This window comes from Podarcis bocagei (genome assembly GCF_964188305.1).
Source record: "Podarcis bocagei genome assembly, chromosome: 16".
NCBI lineage: Eukaryota > Metazoa > Chordata > Lepidosauria > Squamata > Lacertidae > Podarcis > Podarcis bocagei.
In genome coordinates this window covers 28,400,733-28,419,819 of record NC_138142.1, presented here as the reverse complement: position 1 = coordinate 28,419,819, position 19,087 = coordinate 28,400,733, and the positions used below count along the sequence as shown (strand labels likewise).

The 19,087-nt window shown below is 50.8% G+C and overlaps 1 protein-coding gene across 1 annotated transcript; it reads left to right on the top strand.

Annotated features, from left to right (window-relative positions):
* Positions 1-1,390: 1,390 nt before the first annotated feature.
* LOC308575464 (inositol-trisphosphate 3-kinase B-like) lies at positions 1,391-18,641 on the top strand. The gene is made up of 8 exons (XM_081174170.1): positions 1,391-1,516; positions 4,848-5,355; positions 10,395-10,479; positions 11,418-11,631; positions 13,055-13,259; positions 13,862-13,963; positions 15,189-15,260; positions 17,496-18,641. The coding sequence occupies exons 2-8, from the start codon at positions 4,858-4,860 to the stop codon at positions 17,739-17,741; spliced, it is 1,422 nt and encodes a 473-aa protein (XP_081030296.1). The 5' UTR covers positions 1,391-1,516; positions 4,848-4,857; the 3' UTR covers positions 17,742-18,641.
* The last annotated feature ends 446 nt before the right edge of the window (positions 18,642-19,087 follow it).

Here is a 19,087-nt window from a genome sequence, read left to right as displayed (position 1 = left end):
CCTACATGTCCCTCATAGAATTGCAGAGTTGAAAGAGACCCAAAGGGTCCTCTATTCCAACCCCCTGCAATGCAGAAATAGGAGGAACCACCCTGTTAATCTCAAAGCAACCCTGGGAGGTAGGCTAGGCTGCCCCAAGTATACCCAGTGAGCTTTGCGACTGAGCAGAGTTTTGAACGCAGGCCTCCCTCTTCTAAGTCCAACAGGCCGAACTTCCCCCAAACCTGGTGCCGTGGGTGTAGCCAGGATTTATTTTAGGGGAGGAACAGGCTTTATGGGGGGTGGGGAAGTAGAACTGAGCTATCTGTGATGCAATTGGTCAGTTAGTTGAGTATTTTTATTTATTACTTGATTTAGTGGGGGGCAGCGGTCCCACTGCTATGCCCATGCCTGATGTTTTGGACTACAACTCCCAGCAAGTCCTAGGCAGCACAGCTGTACGATGCCAGGATTGGAGGGAGCTTGTACTGTAGTCTAAAACCTTAGGCCTGTTGCTCTCAGGCTAACCCGGCTGTCAGGAGCCAGAATCCAAAACTGCAGGCCTAGTGCTCCTACCAACTCTTCCCAGCAGGCAAATTGTCCCATGAACTAAAAGTTATCTAAAGGGCAGAGCTCAAATGACCTTTTTCACACATGATTTCATATCTTATACAAATACCAAGGGAAATGGTTTCTCAGCGCCACCAGTTTTTGCCAATGTCTGGTTCATTTAAGCTCATATAGAACCTTTATTCTCTATCATGATGGAACCTGCAGGTAGATAGTGCTTTTATTTTTCAAAAGTCTTTACAGTGTTACCTCGGGTTACAGACGCTTCAGGTTACAGACTCCGCTAACCCAGAAATAGTACCTCGGGTTAAGAACTTTACCTCAGGATGAGAACAGAAATTGTGCTCCAGCGGCGTGGCAGCAGCAGGAGGCCCCATTAGCTAAAGTGGTGCTTCAGGTTAAGAACAGTTTCAGGTTAAGTACGGACCTCTGGAACGAATTAAGTACTTAACCCGAGGTACCACTGTATTATTTGTAAAGGGAGGTTTGTATAAGCTAACACTTCATTATCCCTCTGGAGCTGCGCTGGATCTTTTGACGTGTGTCCTTCCAAGCTCGTGACACTTGATAGTTCAAATCTCTGAATCTTTGGGGGTTTTCTCTCTCTCTTTGTTATGTTTGCACCTTTTTTGTTTATCTGTCAATTTTAAAAACAAAAACAAAAACAAGAATGACTGCTGTGCCGTGAAGCTATGGCACTCTGCACATGCCCAAGGCGACGCTTTCCCCTTCTTCTGCGCGACGGGGTGCAGTCTCGCCAGTGGCCAGCAGAGGGCAGCACGAGACAAGCTTTTCTCTTGGGGGGCGCCTTCGTCAGCTATCCCTCCGCCCCCTCCCCCCTCCCCGCTCCCCAAACCCGGCCCCGTTTATCTCCCCGCCTCTTCGTGTCCGGCCAGGCAGATCCGCGGCGGGGCTGGGATGGGAAGGGCTAAGAGGGGCGCTCCGTAGCGCATCCCGCGCTCTCCAGGTGAGAACAGGGCAGCGGGCAAAGGAAGAGGGGAGTGGTGTCTAGCGGTTAGAGCAGAGGCTGCGGCTTAGCCAGGAAGACTCACTGAGCCCCCAAAGCCACCATTGGGGGGAGGGGAACGCAGAAAAAGAAAGCACCCCCCCCCCAGCCTGCCAGTTATGGAAGGAGAAGGTGCAACTCTGCCCCAGTTTAGCGATCCGGACTTGGGGCACTCAGTTCTCCGGGAGCTACGCTAGGTTTTATGGAGCTTGGGTGGGGTGGGTGGTAGCAGCGTGCCTTTCTCAGGGTGGCGGGTGGGGTCTCCCTTCCCTTGGGTGACATCATTTCCCTTGCTGATAGGCGGGCGGGTGAGTCGGGAGTAGGCTTTCAGGGACCAGAATCTATTGCTAAAGTCCAAGGTGTGTCTGGAGCAGGAAGAGAGCGCCTCTGAGGCTGTGCAGAGTGCCTTTGCCTCGCTATCCAGTAGCTGCCAGCGACAACTGCACTTCCAGTTTGGGGGACCAAGGAGAAGGGGGCGGGGGGGGGAGCGGGTGGCTTCTGGAGGCGCTTGACCCCTGATCACCCTTCCCCTACTTTAAATTTGATGGGAATGGGAATGGATAATGGGACTGATAGATCAGAAGAAGGGAACCCGTCCCCACCCCTGTCAAAAAGCTGCAGGGCACTTTGGGGTCTATATTTCCCCCCCCACACACACACACTCTGCAGCTATGACATGTAGTTAACACAGGAAGCCTGCTTTATACTGAATCAAAAGCTCAGCCCATCTAGCTCTGTGCAGTCTATTATGGGGGCGGTAGGAGGGGGCTGAAGTGGGGGCTGTGCTCCCCCCCAAAAAAAATATATCAGGTACCATTTCCCCACCTAGCTTTGTATTTATTTGTTGTATTTTAGGGTTTAGTCTCCAGATTGGGCTCCCAGCTGAAACCCTGGAATGCAGCTGCCAGTCAGTGTCAACTGCACTGGCCTAGGTGGAACAATGGTCTGACTTAGTATAAAGTAGTTTTCTGTGATCCTATGCCCGGGATTGAGTTTGGGATAATTCTGCGTGTGATGCGTGTGTGATGATGGCCACTAAGCAAATGGCCTTTCCCTAAAAAGAAACCAAGGCCACAGTCCTCATGGTCCAGAATGAAGGGCTGATTTCTATAGGACAGAGGAAGCTGCCTTAGACTGAGCCAGACCCTTGGTACATCTAGGCCAGTGTTGTCTGCACTGACTGACAGTGGCTCTCCAGGGTTTCAGGAAGGGAAAATTTCCCAGCCCTACCTAGAAGAAGCTGTTGGGCATGGACCCTGGGACCCTTCTGCATGTGAACCAGGCAAGGAGTTCAAATCAGCACCCTGTTCAGAACACTGAGGACTAGCATCCTCATCGGTTTTGTATGCCACGGGTGGTGCTGTGGGTTAAACCACAGAGCCTAGGACTTGCCGATCGGAAGGCTGGCGGTTCGAATCCCTGCGACAGGGTGAGCTCCCGTTGCTCAGTCCCTGCTCCTGCCAACATAGCGATTCGAAAGCACGTCAAAGTGCAAGTAGATAAATAGGTACCGCTCTGATGGGAAGGTAAATGGCGTTTCTGTGCGCTGCTCTGGTTCGCCAGAAGCGGCTTAGTCATGCTGGCCACATGACCCGGAAGCTGTACACCGGCTCCCTTGGCCAATAAAGCGTGATGAGCACCGCAACCCCCGAGTCGGCCACGACTGGACCTAATGGTCAGGGGTCCCTTTACCTTTACCTTTAAGCCTGGGCTCAACTTCCCAGCTATAGCCCCATCTTCAAAGGTGGTATGGTGCAAGTCATGTTGCTTTTTTTAAACCAAAAAAAGTGCTCAAATGGGATGCGGTGAGACCGATATCCCATAATGAAGCTCATGAGCATTACTTCCTGAACCCACTTCCCAATTTCCCACCAAATATCAGCCCCGGGAGCCAAGTTTTTTTTAAAATTAATATTTTAATAGAAGCATTTCATTTATAAGAAGACAGAGGGACAAAAAGAAAGAAAAGAAAAGAAAAAATCTGAATGAGAATGAAAAAGAGGAAAAAATACTCAGCTACATTTCCATACATGAGTATACAGATGTGTATAATCTTATTGTCCTAATACACACATAGTTATCAATACCCTAATACATTCTGCCTAAACTCATTCCAAATATCATTTGGATTTATCCAAAGAAAGTCTGTGTCTATAAGCTTTCTGTTCATATGTTGCCAATATTGCCACAATTAAGGGGAATTGTATCTCTCTTCCTCCAGTACATCAACAACAGTCTCTTGGTCACCATTAGGGCTGTCCCTGTTTTCGCTGTCCCTTTGTCAATTTCCATACAATGGGTATATAGTTCAAAAGAATATTCACCTCTGAAAATGTTGATAATTTTTTTCTGTAGTGTCTTGTTTATATAGTCCACATTCCCCCCCAAATTTTAGTAAGTGTGGGACATAGTACAGTAAAAGCAGGAGCTAAATAGTTTTCCACCTGTAATTCAAGCATTGCTGGGAGGAACAATCCTATACAGTGGACGCTTGGGTTGTGAACGTGATCCATGCGGGATGCACGTTTGCAACCTGCAGTAGCGCGTCTGTGCACACGCGGGTTGTGATTTGGCACTTCTGCGCTTGCGTGACCCTCAAAACCTGGAAGTAACCCGTTCCGGTACTGCAGGGTCCGTAACCCGAAAAAACGCAACCTGAAGTGTCTGTACCTCGAGGTATGACTGTACTTGCCAGGAAATACATCCCTCCCCCCCCCCCCGAAAAAACCCTCCCACAAATCTCTGGAAACTACTAGTGTCCACCAATAAAGGACTTTGGCAGAATGCCCATGTGCTGCCCTTAGAGAAGGAGCCTGTGAACTCACTAGCCAATGAACTAGTAGCCATTGATAAGACCTCTCTTCCATGAACTGATAAGACCTCTCTTCCACATTTTGCATAGTTCAACTTTGCACTGCGTGAAGGACTTTCTTTTATACATCCTAGCTCTTGCGATGTTCAGCTTCAACGGATGTCCAGGATTTGTTACGGGGGAGAAGCTTTTCTCCATGGTCCACTTCCTCCATGCCATGCATAATTTTTTTATAAACTTTCATCAAACTCTTACTCACCTTTTCTCTGAACGAAAAAGTCCCCAACACTGCATAGGAAACTCGCTCCACACACCCCCGCCTCGATTATGCTGTTGCCCTTTCCTAGACCTCTTCCAACTGTGCGATACCCGTTTTGAGGCGAGGCGACCAGAGCATAACTTGGATGGTCACGCAAGCTGCTTTTCTTGCCCTTCCAGCTTGCCCTGCTCCAGTAACACACACTCTTTGTTTCCTTGCAGAAAGCTGTGGATGAAGCCATGCCTGAGTAGCGTCACTTCCAGCTCATCTCAGCAGGCAACTTTCCCCAGCGGACTCAAGTGGGGCCTGGCCATCCTCATGGAAGGCTATCGCAGCCTGGAATGCATCCCTCCTCCACCTGCTGCCGCTGAACCAGACCACTGGGAGGCCCCCAATACGCCTCTGGGCCCCCCCTCAGAATCAGAAGCCTCGGTGTGCGGCAGGGGAAGGGATCCCCCCCAAGGGAGGGCGGAATCGCCACCCTTGGGTGCCTCCCCCAGCAGCAATGGCCTGCAAGGGCCGCCAGCCACGCCTCCCTGTGAGGTTGCCGGAGCGGGGCCCAGCCAGAAGCCCCTTCCTGGAAGCCAGGAAGCCCCCGTCCCTTTTGACCGCTCTGTCTCGGGCTCATCGACCTGTTCCTCGCTGGGAGGGTCCTCCCAGGAGTCGGACGACGTCTTCAGCGATGCTGAGGAAAGGAGCCCCCTGGGGAAGAAGCGGGTGCTGCGGAAGGTGAGGTGAGGGAGGGGGCAGTTGGGGTAAAGGCAGCAGGGGAGGGAGGGGAATCGTGCCCCCCCCCCAAGGAGGCAGAGAGCCCAGCCTCAAGGCCCAGCGATTTCAGAACAGTCAATGGGCTGGCTTGCTGTGGCTCTCTAGAACTTGAGAGGGAAATGTCCTTCTCAGCCCTAAGCCTGGGGCCTTCTACATGCAAAGCAGGGGCTGTACCACTGAACCCATGGCAAAGTAAGATTTTACCTGAAGTTTTATGCTGGTTTTAATAGATGTCATTTTTTATTGTATTTTGCTTTAAGTTATTTTTTGTAAAAAAAGAAGAAGTCGCTAATAATAATAATTACTGGGATTTGTGTAGTTAGCTGGAAAGCTTAATGCATACCCTCCAACATTTCTCTGATGAAAATTGGGACATTCTATTCCATAATAATAATAATAATTTTGCTATTTATACCCTGACTGGGTTGCTTTATTATAAACTTAATTTAAAAATAGGGACACTTGGAGGGTCTGTAAATGGTGGCATAATTCTGTGTCTCCCATCGCCCCGGGACAAAAATGAAGCAGAGTGGATCCTATTGACATATAAACAAAAAGTATTATACAGCCTCACCAGGGAATACAGGAACCAAAAAGCAAATCTGCAAGGTTAGATCTTCAGCAAGAAATAGATGGAGCTCTGTCTGAGGCTTCAGAAGAGGCCTCAAATACTGACATGACCAAAGGCAATATGAAGGTTCCCAAAGGCGGGAAAGTATCTGCCATAATGGAGGAGGACAAAGACTCAGATGAGTATATTAATAATAATAACAACCAACTTTTCAGGACCAACCTGGCATTTAAGAACAGCACAGCAGACTAGGGTGGGTGGGTGCTGACTGGCCTGGTCACCCAAGATCCAAAGGCTGACGGGGGTCAGGGGGTTGTGCAATGGCCTTGATGCATCCAGTGCCTCTTCTCTTAACCTGACCTGACTGAACTCATTGCCAGACCACCCCACTAGCTATCACTGCCCGGGCACATTGCTACTCCACATGCTGCAAAATGAGGAAACATTTCCCACTGTGACCTCCCAAGATATTAGTATAGCAGTCAGGCAAAGTGCAGTGCTGCTCTATAAAATGCAGGAAGGTTGTCGTCATCCATAATATTGCTGATATGAAGGGGGGGGGGAAACAGTGTAGGAGGCATGAAAAGGATGAAGCACAAAGGCATGTCGCAGGACTTCCAGGCACGACTACAGATGAGTCAGAGCTACAGTCAGCTTGAAAAAGCGGTTCCATAGCGAACTTCCTCTCTGCTGGTGCAGAGCATAGGGTTGGAGCCTTTCGCCCTGATTGCATTCACAGCCTCCATCCTACAACCCCCTCCCCCCACAGGGGAGGGATGGGCAATGTGGGCCTCATCTTTCACACCTGGCACCCTTCACCTCAGACCACCCCACCTTGGTTCTCATCCAGGGGACTTTTGCTGCTCCTCTTTACCTTCCCGACTCTTGTACCAAATTTGGGGCAGCACCGTCCCCTGTGCTTCACTCACTTCACTCACTTATCCCCGCTAACAGGGCTGTGGCATCAAGGAGAGCTTTAGAATTATGAAATTGTTTATATATATGGCTTGGGCCCAGGCAGCCTGAAGGGTCACATCTCCCTGTACAAACCTGCCCAGGTGCTGAGAGCCTTGAGTGAGCACCTTCTCTTGGTTCCTTCAACATCAGTTGGTGGTGACCCAAGAGAGAGAGACAGAGACTTTACTCCAGCTGCTCCCAAATTGTGGGATTCCCTCTCAGAAGAGGTTGGACTGGCTCCCTCCTTGTCTTCCTTCCACTGGCAGAATAAAACCATTTTATTCAGACAGGCCTGTGAAAACTAAGTTGCAGGCTTGACTGATCACTGGGCTGCTGTCAGGACAAACTGCTTTTTAATTTCTGGTTCTAAATGTTTTCTGGTATTTTGATGGTTGCTTTTAACTAGTCTTTATTGCTGTGTTTTAATTACTGACGTGTTCAAACGCTGTAAGCCGCCTTGAATCCCACCTTGGGAGGAAGGAAGGAAGGAAGGAAGGAAGGAAGGAAGGAAGGAAGGAAGGAAGGAAGGAAGAATATAAGCAGATTGAAGAGTAATATTTATTTATTAAGTCTGTTCGTGTGAAGAAGGGAGCACCCTTGCAAGAGGACCCCAAAGAACGTTTGCTTTGTGGTCCTGGATCATTAGAGATCCCTGGCCAGAGATCTTGCATTTCCAGGGATTCTGTTGCAAGGAGGATCAGGACCTCTCTCTGGCGGGTGTCAAATCCCCGTCAGAGCCACCGAGTCAGGCTGACCCGAGGATGCCCCCAGCAAATGTGCAAGCTGGGAGGCCTGGCTGGAGGGGGCTGGAAAGCATGACTGTGCTGGGGTGAGCCTCCAGTTGAAGGTAGAGGACCGTCCTCTACAAACTCACAGCCCCTGGCAGGATGTTGTGGTTCTGCTGCCAGCCCAGCTGGTTTGCTCTTGTGCAGGTCGACAAAGCTCTTCTGGTGCAACAGCAGCAGAGGCCTCAGCAGGGTTCTGTGGTGGTTGCCGTGCAGAGCAGTTGGGTGTGCGAGGCGAGCTGTTTGCACGTGCCACGAGCTCAGGCGCCCTTCCTCCTTGCACAACCAGCCCCGTGCAAGTCGGAGCACACCTCTCTCCTTGCACAGCAGCGGCTCGGCTGAGATTTCCCGTTGCTAAGCAAATTGCTCTCTCCCCCGACAAAGGCCTTTCCCTTCCTCTTTTCAACGCTGAGTCCTCCGGCTGCTTCCTCCAAGACGGGTTTCCTCTGGCTGTGGTTAGAAATGCTGATGAATGGAGAGAAGAAAGGGGGAGGGGAGACTTGACAAACCTCCTCCTCTGCTTGGCAGGCCTCTTCTCTCTCGGCTTGTCTTTGCTGGGTCCCAGGAAAAAAACCTCTTCTCTGCCTCTCTTGTTTCCTGGGCTGCGTCTCAGGGCCAGTCCTGAGCAGGTCCAGCGTCAGGGTTCAGCCTTGTTGGCTTCTGGGGGTGCAGGTGGTGATGAATGAACTGAGGGGTGGGGCAGGGGAGTGTGATGCAGGCTCCCCACCACCACCAATGGCATGGCTTCGCTGAGGCTGAGTTAACCTTGGTCCAGTTTCTGCCTCCCAGCCACACCTACTTTGCAGGTTGTTGTGGGAATTAAACAAGGACTCAGGCCTGGGAGGGGTCAAATCCCTGCTTGGCCACGAGGCTCACGGGTGACCTTGGGCCAGTCACTGCCTCTCAGCAGTGACCTACCTCGCAGGGTTGTTGTCGGGGCTGAATGTCAGGAGGGGGAGAACAATGCACACCATTTTGAGCTCCTCGTAGGGGGGGGGGGGAAGCTGGGATAGAAATGCAACAAGTAATTAAATGATTCCTGGACGTTTTCCGAAGCCTGGAAATGTGAGGCTCCCTGGCTTCTGAACTGCTGCTACCTGCGGGGACGTGGGCTGCACAGACCCCCCAAATGCTGGGGAAGGACCTTTGCACACGGAGAGTCCTATGGCCAATCCCTGCTAGCAGGCAGGGCTGAGCCTGTCCCTGCCTGAGACCCCAGCAGTTGCTCTGCCCATCAGTAGAAACAGTCCTGAGCTAAAGGAATGAGTGGTCTGACTTGGTGTCTCGGGGTGAGGCAGGATCCTATGTCATGGAGAGACTGTAGCTCAGTGGACAGGGCACCTGCTTGGCCTGCAGAAGGTCCCAGGTTCAATGCCCCCTGACATCTCTGGGTAGGTAGGAACACAGGTAGGGCAGAGAGCCGCACTGGTTGTTCATTTGCTAACTGGCCATGTTCAATGTGTTTCTAGGGGTCTCACGCTCTGCCAGCTGAGCTGTGTGTTGTGGGGTATAGAACCACAGGATTAGAGTTGGAAGGGGCCCTGAGGATCATCTACTCCAACCCCAAGACTATGCAGCAGTGGTTTTCAACCAGTGTTCAAGGCAGCCCTGGGATGCCTTGAATGATGGCCAGGGGTGCCACGGGCAACACTGGCCTCTGTCCCTCTTTCCTTCCCTCCCTCCTCTCATGCCCTCTCTCGTCTCTGCCTCCCAAAGGCTTGCACAGCTGTTTGTCTGCAGCCCTGGCTATAAGCTCCCCAGGCGAATGGTGTTCAGAGACCAGGGGTGGCAGCAGCAGCTGCCCAGAGGACTCCCAAGGAGAGGGGAGAGGAGAGGAGGCTGAGGGAACCCTCCACAAGGGAGGGTGTTTGAAAAAGGGTGAGAGGCTGCCTGCTCTGCAGTCAAGGGGTGACATAACTGGGCTCCTGAGCCCCACAGGTGTTCCGCAGAAAAGAATGTAGTTGGCTAAGGGAGCTGCGTGGACTCAAAAAGGTTGAAAACCTCTGTCTTATGGGTATTGAACCTGCAACCTTGCCATTATCAGCACCATGTTCTAACCAACTGAGCTTCGTTTTTTGTTCTTGTTTTTCTTAATGTCTTTTGTGTTCTCATTTTGTATTATTACATTGTTAACTGCCCTGTGATCTTCAGGTGAACAGTGGTATACAAATTTAATTAATAGTAATCGGTTTACCTACAAGACTGCCTGACTCCGTATGCGCCCACTCGACTCCTTCGATCTGCAGAACTGGCTCTGTTACAGGGGCCACATAATACCTATTCTGCAGTGGTAAGAATTCAATCTTCTAGTGAGGCAGGACCTACACTTTGGAACTCCCTGCTGATGGAGATCAGGAAGGTGCCTTCACTCTTTTCGGTGTCTTCTAAAAAAATTTTTGTATAGGCAAGCTTACCCAGATGTTTAGAAAGCTGATGTGAATTTTAACCTATTGTTATTTAAGTTTCCTGATGTCTTCTTGCTAATTTTGGTGATCGTTTTGCTGTTTTATCTTTTTTCCATAAACCGCTTTGCAGTTCTCTACAATCAAGAGGTGCATACATTTTATGAAGTAAATTAAGAAGTAAATAAATATAAAGCCCCCCCCCCGCCTGACACCCTGAGTCTGTGCAACTTCCTATGTTCCCCCATCGTCTCGTAACGGTCCCTGTCTTGGTATATTTCCTAGACCAAGTCCTGGAAGACTTTCTTCACGATGGTGCATTGGTCCTTGCGGAGACGCAGCTCTTGGGTCCAGCTGGCCGGCCACGAAGGTACCACTACAGGACCGGGGGCGGGGGCGTGTTGCAAGCCAGGTCCAGGAGTGGAGGTGCCCAAGGCAGCAGTTGCAAAGGAATCAGGGCCAGGGGGACCTCCCCCACTGCAGCTTAGAAGAAGCCACTGGATCCGAGGATGCAGCAGGCAGCCCTTTCCCTTCTCCGCAGTTTATTTCTGCCTCCCCAGGACAAGCCAGGGCTTCCGTGGGGCTCTTGGGCAAACTTAAGTACTTTGTTTTAGTTTCACCAACTTGGATGGGTTTAAAAGAGGACAGGGCAAATTCATGGAGGTAAAGAACCTAAGAAGAGCCCTGCTGGATGAAACCAAGAGCCCATCTTTAGTCCAGCCTCCTGTTCTCACAGTGGCCAACCAGATGCTTGTGGGAAACCCACAAGTAGGACCCGAACACAAGAGCCCTCTCCCCTCCGGTGGCTTCCAGCAACTGGTGTTCAGAAGCATTTACTGTCTCCACCTGTGGAGGCAGATACCCCTCTCCTCCATGAATCATCCAGTCCTTTTTCAAAGCCATCTAGGCTGGCGGTCACAGCGCTGCCTCCTGTGGGAGCGAGTTCCATAGATTAACAATGTGCTGCGCAAATGGTAATAGATGCGTGCAATAGATGGGCCACTTTTTTTGCTTTTCTGCAAGCAGGAGGGCAATTGTGGACTCCCTCCAGGGTTGCAGAAGATGTGTCTACCATTGCCAGTTGCCGAAAAACACAAATCAGGGGAGTGTTGCTGTTGCACTCGGGTTCTGGATTCCAGTTGGTGTATCCGGCCATAATGCTGGACTGGATGGTGTGCGCACACACACACACACACACACACACACACACACACGCTCTTTGGCTCGATCCAGCCTCTACAGGTCTTTTACTATTCTTCCTTCCCCTCCCTCCATTTCTTCTGACCATCCTTGTTCTTTCCCCCCCAGGGAATTTCAAGCCCAGCGAAGGAGGCCAGATTCTGAAGAAGTTCAGCTCCGTGGAAGACGCCTGTCTGGCAGAGCTGATGGCCGACGTCCTGCGCCCCTTCGTGCCCGCCTACCACGGGGTGGTGGAGGTGGGGGGCGAACGCTACATCCAGATGGACGACCTGTTGTGTGGCCTCGACATGCCAAGCATCATGGACTGCAAGATGGGCACCCGGTGAGAGCAGCACCTTTCTGGGGGGAGGGGGTGGGCATAGGAGGCTCCTTCATCTCAGGTGAGACAGGAGGGGGTGAGGGGAGGTAGAAGTCCCACAGGCACTGAAGGTGGCCTTGGGATGGAGAAGAAGATTTATCCCAGGACCATCTTCACCACTAAGCAAAGGTCATCACGAAAGGTCAGTTTGCATGGCGCTTTTCCACAGTCGTAAGTCGCCTTGAGCAGAGTTTTAGCATGCATATACAGTGGTACGTAATCCGTTCCCGAAGACCGTTCGACTTCCGAAACATTTGAAAACCAAGGCGCAAAGGGCGGCCGGCAAATTCCACTGAGAAAATTGAAAAACACACATTTGACTTCCGAGGTGCATTCGGAAACGGAAGCATTTACTTCCAAGTTTTCGGTGTTTGGGTTCCGAAACGTTCTGCGTGAAAGCAGCCAGAAGCAGTAAATAAAAACACATTGAAACGTATGATGCAGAATTAAAACAATCCCCATACAAGTCACAATCAGATCGAAAGATGCAAATAATAATAATAATAATAATAATAATGGCAAAATTAAACATCGCCAGAATTAAATATCAACCCTTACAAAAAACAACAACCCTCTAAGCAATACCCCCCCACCCCAAGAGCCTGGAGGCATCCTGTGAAGCAGGTCCTGAAGGCCTTGCAACCAGGGTGGTCTCTGACTTCTTTGCCAGCCTCCGTTTTCGTAGCTGGAGTCAGTTAGATGGAAAGAGGCTAGCAAGGCAGGAATGGGTAAGCTCATAGAATCATAGAGTTTAAGGGACCCTGAGGGCCATCTAGTCCAACCTCCTGCAATGCAGGTCAGTGTCAGCAAGGTGGAATCAGAGGCTGTAGCAGGGTCCCCAGCAGTGGTCTGTGTTTCGCATCTGTCAGTTGTATAAGTGGGGATTTTTTTTGGTGATGCAGGCTTGCCTATAATAGCAGCCAGATGTGGGAGACTGCAGAGCTAGCGTGTGGGTGAATCACTAACCAGACATCCCAGATGGATCTGCCTTGTACTGAGTCAGAACCTTGGGCCCATCTAGCTCAGTATTGCCTGCACTGACTGGCAGCAGTGGTTCCCCAGGGTTTCAGGAAAGGCCTTTTCTCTGCCCTACCTAGAGACACCACCAGGGATTGCCCCTGGGGCCTTCTGCAAACAAAACACTTTCCCTTCCCCTGACCCCCCCATAGCAGCCAGTCCCCCCCTCCTTGTCCAGCTCTAGCACTCCTTAAGAAAATGAGAAGATCCAGTCCAGCACCCTGTTCTCACATTGGCTGGCCAGATGTTCATTTGGGGAAGTCTGCAAGCAGGAGCCCAGCAGGAGAACCCTCTCCCCTCTGGTGGTTTCCAGCAACTGGTTTTTTGGAAGCAGTGCTGCCTTCCTTGAACACCTCCTGTTTCTGCCCAGGACGTACCTGGAGGATGAGCTGTCGGAGGCGCAGCAGCGGCCAGCGGCACGGCGTGACCTGTACCAGAAGATGGTGAAAGTCGACCCGCAGGCCCCCACCGCCCAGGAGCACAGCCAGGGCGGCGTCACCAAGCCGCGGTACATGCAGTGGCGGGAGGGGATCAGCTCCAGCGCCTCCCTGGGCTTCCGCATCGAGGGCGTCACGGTGAGTGGCGGCGACAGCTGAGCAGGAGGTAGAGAAACGGGGAGGCAGTAATTCCTGCCCAGAAATGCAGGAATATGCAGCTGTCCCGTACGGGGATTGAACCTGCAACCTTGGCATTATCAGCACCCCACACTAACCAGCTGAGCTATCCAGCTGGTCCCAAGATGATGATGATGATGATAATAATAATAATAATAATAATAGAAATTATTTTTATTTATACCCCGCCCTTCCCGGTTCAAAGACCGGGCTCAGGGCAGCTAACAACAAATTTAAAACACTTAATTGTAAAAGCAGCATAAAATACAGTATAAAAACATGAATAACAATAAAATTCAAAATGCAGAAATCAATTTAGGGGAAATAAGCCTTAGGTAATCACCAGGGCTAGTTGGCTGAATTGGTCCTACTTGGGCCAGCGAGGAGGCTGGGGTAGAATTAGCTGTGGGGTCTCAGAGCAGGTAATCTTCATAAAAGGGGAAGGGGAGGAAAGAAAAGGGAACTAAAGATCAGACTGAATTCAAATTATTATTATTATTATTATTATTATTATTATTATTATGAATATGAGAACACCCCCACCCCAATCTCTGTCTCCACAGATCGAGGGGGGAGCCGTGCGGAGGGATTTCAAGCAGACTCGCACCAAGGAGCAGATTGTGGATACTTTCCTGATGTTCACCAAGGCCCGCCTTGATGTTCTGGTGAGATTGGTTGGGGGGGACACAGTGGGAGCAGGGGGCGAAATCTCAGCCACTGGGTCCCCCTCCCACCTCGTTCTCTGTACCTGGACTGCTCATTCTCAACCTGAAACAGAACTTCGCCAGATATTCACAGGAATGTTGCCCACCAGCATACTTCTGGTGCTTTTCAAGCAGTGAAGTATAAACTTGACAGGTTTAGCACTTCACAACAACACCCCCGCCCCATAATTCAACAGCACCAAAGTTGAGTTCCAATGAGAGGAATGGAGATTTCTCATTGGGAGAGCTGTGGCCCAGTCATGCGGGATGGGGGTGTGGGACCAATCTCTCCCGTGTTTTGAAACATCTGGCTTCTGTGTGGTGGGAATGTAGCCTGCCATACCAAGGTAGGCATCACAGCTCTTGCCGCTCCCACTTTTTGCCCCCAGCCCCGCCTATTGTTCACGTGTGGCCCTCAGAAGTCAGCCCACAAGGACTTAGCTGAGATGGCAAAGTTAACATGTTCAGTGAGAGAAAAATCATTACTGACATTCATTGGGATCCTCTTCTTGTGTGAAAGAGAAAATAAACTTGTAATATCTGGATTTGAAGATGGGGAAAATATTGGCTTATAGAAAATACAATAGTTGGATGCTAACGTGTGAATACAGTCTTACCTTGGAAGTCAAACAGAATCCGTTCCGGAAATCCGTTCAACTTCCAAAATGTTCGAAAACCAAATCGCGGCTTCTGATTGGCTGCAGGAAGTTCCTGCAGCCAATCAGAAGCCGCGAAAGCCCCATCGGGCATTTGGGTTCCAAAAGAAAGTTTGCAAACTGGAAAAATAACTTTGTTTGGGAGCCAAAACATCTGAGTTCCAGGGCGTTCAGGATCCAAGGTACGACTGTACTATATTTATGGTGTATTATAAAAAGATACTATTGGTATGAACTTTGCATATCTTTTGATAAGTATGAATAAAAATATATATTTTCTTAAAAAGAAGTTTGCCCGTGAGAAAATATGACCCTGGGACTGAAAAAGCAGCCCATGTAGCAGAAACACGTTTAAAGTTAGACAGGTCCCTGTTCTATTTCTGCCCTTGAATTCCATGCCACCTGTTGGCTTAGCCAAGGCTTCCATGACCTGCCTCTCCTAGCAAGGGGCACAGGTGTATATGGGGGGCGGGCTTGGCCTTGATGGGGGGGTCCCATCCAAAGCCTCAATGCTCCCTCTTGCCTTGCAGAGCACATACGCAGCCCGCTTGGAGAGCATGCGCCAGGCACTGGAGGAGTCTGCCTTTTTCAAGACCCACGAGGTGAGGCTCTCAGGGAGGGGGGAGGTTAAGGCGGGCAGGATAAATGGTTTGTTCATTGTATTTATTTAAATCCCACCTTTATCTCCCAGGAGCTCATGATGGCATACATGGTTTCTGCCCCCCATTTAATCCCCACAACCACCCTGTGAGGTAGGTTAGGCTAAGAGGCAGGGACTGGCCCAAAGCTTCATGGTGGCTGAGGCGGGATTCGAACCCTGGTCTCCCCTAGGTCCTAGTCCACCATTCTAAACATTGGTTCTCAGGAATGGGAGGCAGAGGAGAAAAAGGCCCTGCAAGTGTGTCTCTCTCCTGCACTTCCAAACGGTTGTTGGCTTAGGACCTGAGGGTTTGTCTTTAGCTGTGACTGGGCTAGTTTGTTATACTTTATTTTTAGGCTTCTTCCTTTTTTCTTTTTTGGTCCTCTTTGGATTTCGAGTGTGCCTGCTCATGTAGAAAAGCAGGGTATAAATTCACAAACACCAAAAATAGATTGTTATTTTTATTGTTCCCATTTATTCTTATACTAACAACAAACCCTAAGCCTATGGGATCCTCCCTTCACCCTTCTAGGGGGAAGCCTCTGGAGAGGAAAGGGGGGTGCAGAATATGACAAAAGGATCCCCCCTCCCATAAGCGAGGGACTCTCCCCAGTTGTGGGACAAGTTGTTTTGCGGCTCAGTGTGAAGATATGGACAGGACCTGTGGCCACTCTCCTTCCTGTGGCTTCTTGCTTCCTTCTCCCTCAGCAGGCACTCTCTAGGGTGGGATTGGGGAACCGGTGGCCTCTGAGACGCAGCCGGACTACAACTCCCATCACCCCTGAGCAAAAGGCCCTGCTTGTCCGGAGTCCGGAAAGCCACCAACCTAAACAGCTTTAAAAAGAGGAGTAGAGGAATTAGACAAGGTGACACGCAACATAACACTAGACTGCCTGGATAGGAGGTGAAGCTGAATGTCAGGGGATTCTGGGCAGGTCAAAGAAAGTCCTTCTTTACGCAGAACAGCGTTAAACTATGGAACTCACTCCCACAGGAGGGAGTGATGGCTTTAAAAGGGGATTGGCCAAATTCACAGGCTATGCTTCTGAATCGCAGTTGCTGCAGACCATGAGAGGGGAGAATTGCTCTTGATCTCAAATCCTGTTTGTGGGTTTCCCATCAGTGCATCTGCGTGGCCACTATGAGAACAGGATGGTGGGTCCCAGATGGCCTGATCCAGCAAGCTCTTTTCAGGTGCTTTTGGCACCCCAACCCTGCCACAGATGTAGCTCTTAAACCGACTTTAGCCGCAATTGCCAAGAACAGGCCCTTCACATTTCCAGCTCCTAAAACCGAGCCTGAGGGAACGACTGCTTCCTTGGCGCCCTCCTTTCCTGTCACCTTGCCAAAGCCGTTGCGTTCGATCCAGGAAGGTACATCTTAAGAGTCTGAGCACCTCCAGGGCTGCCCTGCGGCTTGTAAAATGAGAGGAGTTCTTGGCTCACACTCCCAGCGCAAACGCATGTGGGGAGTGCCGGCAGGAATCAGGCCAAGGCAGGCCACCGAAACACCAAGGGGAGGTTTGGTTTGCAGAAGTAGTGTGTGTGTGTGGGGGGGTTAACCCTAAAGGAGCAGCCTCCCCTCCTCCAACAAACCAACAAGGGCTGAGATGAAAACCTGAACAAAGATCTTATGAAAGAAGCAACTCTAGTACTCAAGTCTATCGCTGATTTCAAGCCAGACTTGTTTGGTTTACCATTGTTTTTATTTAGTTTGATTTTTAAAGCATTTTAATTTAGCCCTATTGATTTCAGGGAAGAATAGGCTTTTTAGCAGGGAGCTATAGTTTTGTGGTTGATTGTTTTATTTCCTTGTGTTTTTATCTTGCATTATTTACTTGTTTTTATCTTGTAGTTTATTCTGTGAACTGGCATGAGATCTTGTGATGCACAGTATATAATTTTTAATCTGCAACTCTAGGAGGAGAGGCTGTTACAGGGCAGAATTTGTTGCTTTTTGACTCTCATCTTAGCTGAGAGGGGAAGGGAAAGGTGCTTTGCATATGCCCAGAGGAAACCCACCCTGCCTGAAGGCAACAGAGCCCAAGATAATCTTGTAGAAAATGGATTTACAGGTGGCATCCTGGGACGTTCAGAATGGTCAGCCAGACCAGAGGGGCAAAACCCTTGCTCTGTTGCTGTCCCTCTGAGCCGCCTGCCCAAGGTTCCTAAAAAGCACTACTTTTTACACCTCTCAGGTGATTGGGAGCTCCCTGCTCTTCCTCCACGACCGGAAAGGCCAAGCCAGTGTCTGGATGATTGACTTTGGCAAGACACTACCCGCCCCGGAAAACCTCCCCTTGCAGCACAGCGTGGCCTGGGCCCCTGGGAACCACGAGGACGGCTACCTGATTGGTCTGCAGCACCTCATTGACACCGTGCAGGCCACTCTGCAGAAGGCGGAAGAACGGGGGCAAGCGCCGGCGCCCCCCGCCAACCCTTGAGCTTGCCCGGAGGACGTCCTCCGTTGGGCGAATCTGGATGGGCACCCAACTGAAGGAGGGGAGATCCCAGGCTGTATTAGCTAACGGCAAGCACACTGCAGAGCGGGGGCCCGGTGGGATCCAGCAACATTGCCACACTTGTTGCCTGCCCCAAAGGAGGACTATCCTTCCCACTGTCGAGAAATAGCAGGGAGGGGAGCCACAGCCTTCTGGGACCAGGGAGGAAGACCAGGAACATCTTGGGACACCCAGAGATCAACGAAGGAGTGTGTAGGAACGCAGCAATGCTCCCGAGGTTGGCCCTGCCATAGGAATGGGCCAGTCTTCCATCTGATTCCCTTTGCTCCGGCTGGGAGGGACACCTGGGAGGTGCAGAGACACCCAAAGTGGACAGTGGCAGGAGTTGATCCCAGGCTGGAGTGGGTGGGAGGCAGTGGCTGGTGCCGTAACCTTACAGCCAAGGGAAGCTTTGAGCTCAGACCACCCCCACCCCATTTGTGGCACATCACAAAGCTCAGGTGAGAACCGGGTGGGATGAAGGAACCCCAGCGCATCCCTTCCCAGGCACACAGGTGCATCTCTTAATATGCAAACGTCTTTCTCTCTGTGCATTCACAGATTGAGACGCACACACCTGGGCAGTCAGGGGCCACCCAGGTAGCGGAGCCTGGGTTTCTGTGGGGGAAGGAGCAGATTCTGCCCTGCAGGGTTGTTCCCCCCCCCCCCAGGCCCACATGAACCCACAGGGGTCCTGAGCCCACTGTGGGGCTGAGGGGGGCACACTGGCACTCAGCCAGAATGGGTGGGAGCTGCAGGTAGGGCCTGTCTGGGATCCAGCGGAGTCTGGGAAGGAGTCTGGACTTTTTATTCTCCTCAATAAAAAATAAAACCCTTTGCGTGCTTCTGGGCTGCAACCTATTCAGTCTCGGCCCTCAGCCCACGGCCAGATACTCTGAAGCTTCTGTTTCCCCCATAAGAAACAAATTCTATTGCAGTCAAACCTCTAGGATGGAGAGGACTGCCTCACAGCCTCTTCCCCTGTAAGCAAGCAAGCAAGCAAACAAACAAGCGAGCGGTTAGGGAACTGCCTGGACATTCCCTGCCAGTGACTGGGGCTGGGGCAAGGTGGAATTCATAGGATCACAGAGTTGTAGAGTTGGAAGGGATTCTGTGCGTCTTCTAGTTCAACCCCCTGCAATGCAGGAAGCGCAGCTACAGGATCCCTGACAAATGGCCACTGGAGCTCTGTTCAAAATTCTCCAGTGAAGGAGAGCCCACCACCTCCCAAGGCAGTCTGTTCCACTGTCAAAACAGCCAGAAAGTTCATCCTAATGTTTAGTTGGAAT

What these genes read in the sequence shown, in the direction of transcription:
- LOC308575464 (XM_081174170.1), top strand. Translation starts at nt 4,858, where the DNA reads ATGAAGCCATGCCTGAGTAGCGTCACTTCCAGCTCATCTCAGCAGGCA. An exon ending in AGAAGCGGGTGCTGCGGAAG is followed by an intron (nt 5,356 to 10,394) that starts GTGAGGTGAGGG and finishes TATATTTCCTAG; the next exon opens with ACCAAGTCCTGGAAGACTTT. An exon ending in CCTTTTTCAAGACCCACGAG is followed by an intron (nt 15,261 to 17,495) that starts GTGAGGCTCTCA and finishes TACACCTCTCAG; the next exon opens with GTGATTGGGAGCTCCCTGCT.